General features: G+C 58.1%; 1 protein-coding gene across 1 annotated transcript; it reads left to right on the top strand.

Moving 5' to 3' along the window:
* The first annotated feature begins 658 nt into the window (after window positions 1-658).
* On the top strand, window positions 659-1747 carry sstr1b (somatostatin receptor 1b). The gene has a single exon (XM_085975764.1). It carries the CDS (start codon window positions 659-661, stop codon window positions 1745-1747), a length of 1089 nt encoding a protein of 362 aa, XP_085831890.1.
* The last annotated feature ends 382 nt before the right edge of the window (window positions 1748-2129 follow it).

Genomic DNA, 2129 nt, shown 5'->3' with positions numbered 1-2129 from the left:
GGAGAGCTCGTTCAAAGAGCCGGCACAGGCACGACGGGCCGAATGGCCTCCTCCTGTGTTGTAAGATTCTGTGATTGTGCCTTTTTTTTTGCAGATGTTGTCTGAAGGTCTGAGCTGCGGGTGAATTGGAAAAATGGGACCCACCAGCAGACTGGAGCCTTTTCCAGGGAGTGCCCGAAGGATGGCTGCAGCTCGAATCTCAGCGAAGACTTTCGTCAGTAAACTCATTCCTCAGGGCGTGTGGACTCCCGTGGAATTTTAACCACAGTTTAGAAAACTCGACTCTTCCTCTAAGATCCGTTGAGCGTTGAGAGACCGACCCTTGAATCCCAAATCCCGTCCGGAAACTTTCGAGGGACTAAACGTTGTCTTCACTCCTGGGTGAAGATCTGGCCTTGCAGGGCAGGGGAGGAGGGTGACCTGCCCTGACCTTGCAGCGTGCCTGGGTCCCTGATTGAAGATCTCCCTCTTGATCTCACTCGCTGCTCGGGGGAAGAAAGGCACATCGAGGGCAGGACGGCGTGGGGTGACGAAGTGTTTCGACAGAGGCCGCCTGGGCTGATCGAGGAAGGGCATTCGGAGGGGATGTCGCCAATAGTGCTCCCCGGGGGTCACTGAGAACGGCGAGGCATCGTGAGCAGGAACCGCCCAAGGCAGGATGGAGCTGCTCAATGAATCTGGGAGGCAGCTTTCAGGGACTGGGATCCCCAACACCTCCAGCGTCGGCGGAGAGACCTTCGACCCCGGCACGATCGTCATCCCGTCGATCTATGCCCTGGTGTGCTGCGTCGGCGTGCTGGGCAACGCCATGGTCATCTACGTCATCCTGAAGTACGCCAAGATGAAAACAGCGACCAACATCTACATCCTGAACCTGGCGGTCGCCGACGAACTCTTCATGCTAAGCGTCCCCTTCTTGGCCACCTCCGCCGCCTTGCAACACTGGCCCTTCGGCTCCCTGATGTGCCGGCTCGTCTTGAGCGTCGACGGGATCAACATGTTCACCAGCGTCTTCTGCCTGACGGTGCTGAGCGTGGACCGGTACATCGCCGTGGTCCACCCCATCAAGGCAGCCAGCTACAGAAGGCCGACGGTGGCCAAAGCCATCAACGTTTTGGTCTGGGTCTTGTCCCTGCTTGTGATCCTGCCCATCATCATCTTCGCCGACACCGTGCCCACCGACGGCGGGGCGGTGGTCTGCAACCTGCTGTGGCCGGAGACCTCCTGGTCCAAGGCCTTTGTGATCTACACCTTCCTGCTGGGCTTCCTGCTGCCCGTCTCCGCCATCTGCCTCTGCTACTGCCTGATCGTGGTCAAGATGAGGGCCGTGGCCCTGAAAGCCGGCTGGCTCCAGCGCAGGAGGTCCGAGAAGAAGATCACCTGGATGGTGATGCTGGTGGTGGCTGTCTTTGCCGTCTGCTGGATGCCCTTCTACGTCATCCAGCTGGTCAACGTCTTCCTGTACCCGCCGGACCCCACCGTCACCCAGCTCTTTGTCATCCTCAGCTACGCCAACAGCAGCGCCAACCCCATCCTGTACGGCTTCGTGTCCGACAACTTCCGGCGTTCCTTCCAGAGGATCCTCTGCTTCCGCTGGTTTGAGCAGGGTCAGGAGGAGCCTGTGGACTACTGCGCCATGGCCCTCAGGAGCAAGGTTTGCCACCCCAAGGACTACCAGCAAGACTGCCTGGGCTCGGAGATGGTCTACAGGAACGGCACCTACACGTCGAGGACGACCACCTTATGAACACCGCCGAGCGGTGCTGGAACTCGGACCTGAAGCACGAGCCAGTCCCGACGAACTGAGAAGGAACGACTCGCATTTCCACAAAGAACTCCCATTTCCACCGCGCCTTTCACCACCTCAGGACGTCCCAAAGTGCTTTGCAGTACTTTTTTTGAAGCGTGGTCACTGTTGTAATGTAGGAAAAATGGCAGCCAATTTACGCACAGCAAGCTCCCATAAACAGCAATGTGATAATGACCAGATCATCTGTGTTTTTTTTTTACCGATGTCAGTTTATCGACTCATCGGAAAGACGGCCCCTCCGACAGTGTGACGCTCCCTCAGTACCGCCCCTCCGACAGTGCGGCGCTCCCTCAGTACTGCCCCTCCGACAGTGCAGAGC

The sequence above is a fragment of the Somniosus microcephalus genome, unplaced genomic scaffold, assembly GCF_052327205.1.
Source record: "Somniosus microcephalus isolate GS21.2 unplaced genomic scaffold, FLI_Smic_1.0 unresolved_chr2, whole genome shotgun sequence".
Taxonomy (NCBI): Eukaryota; Metazoa; Chordata; class Chondrichthyes; order Squaliformes; family Somniosidae; genus Somniosus; species Somniosus microcephalus.
The sequence above is the reverse complement of the archived record's forward strand: the minus strand, read 5'-3'. Positions and strand labels throughout refer to the sequence as shown.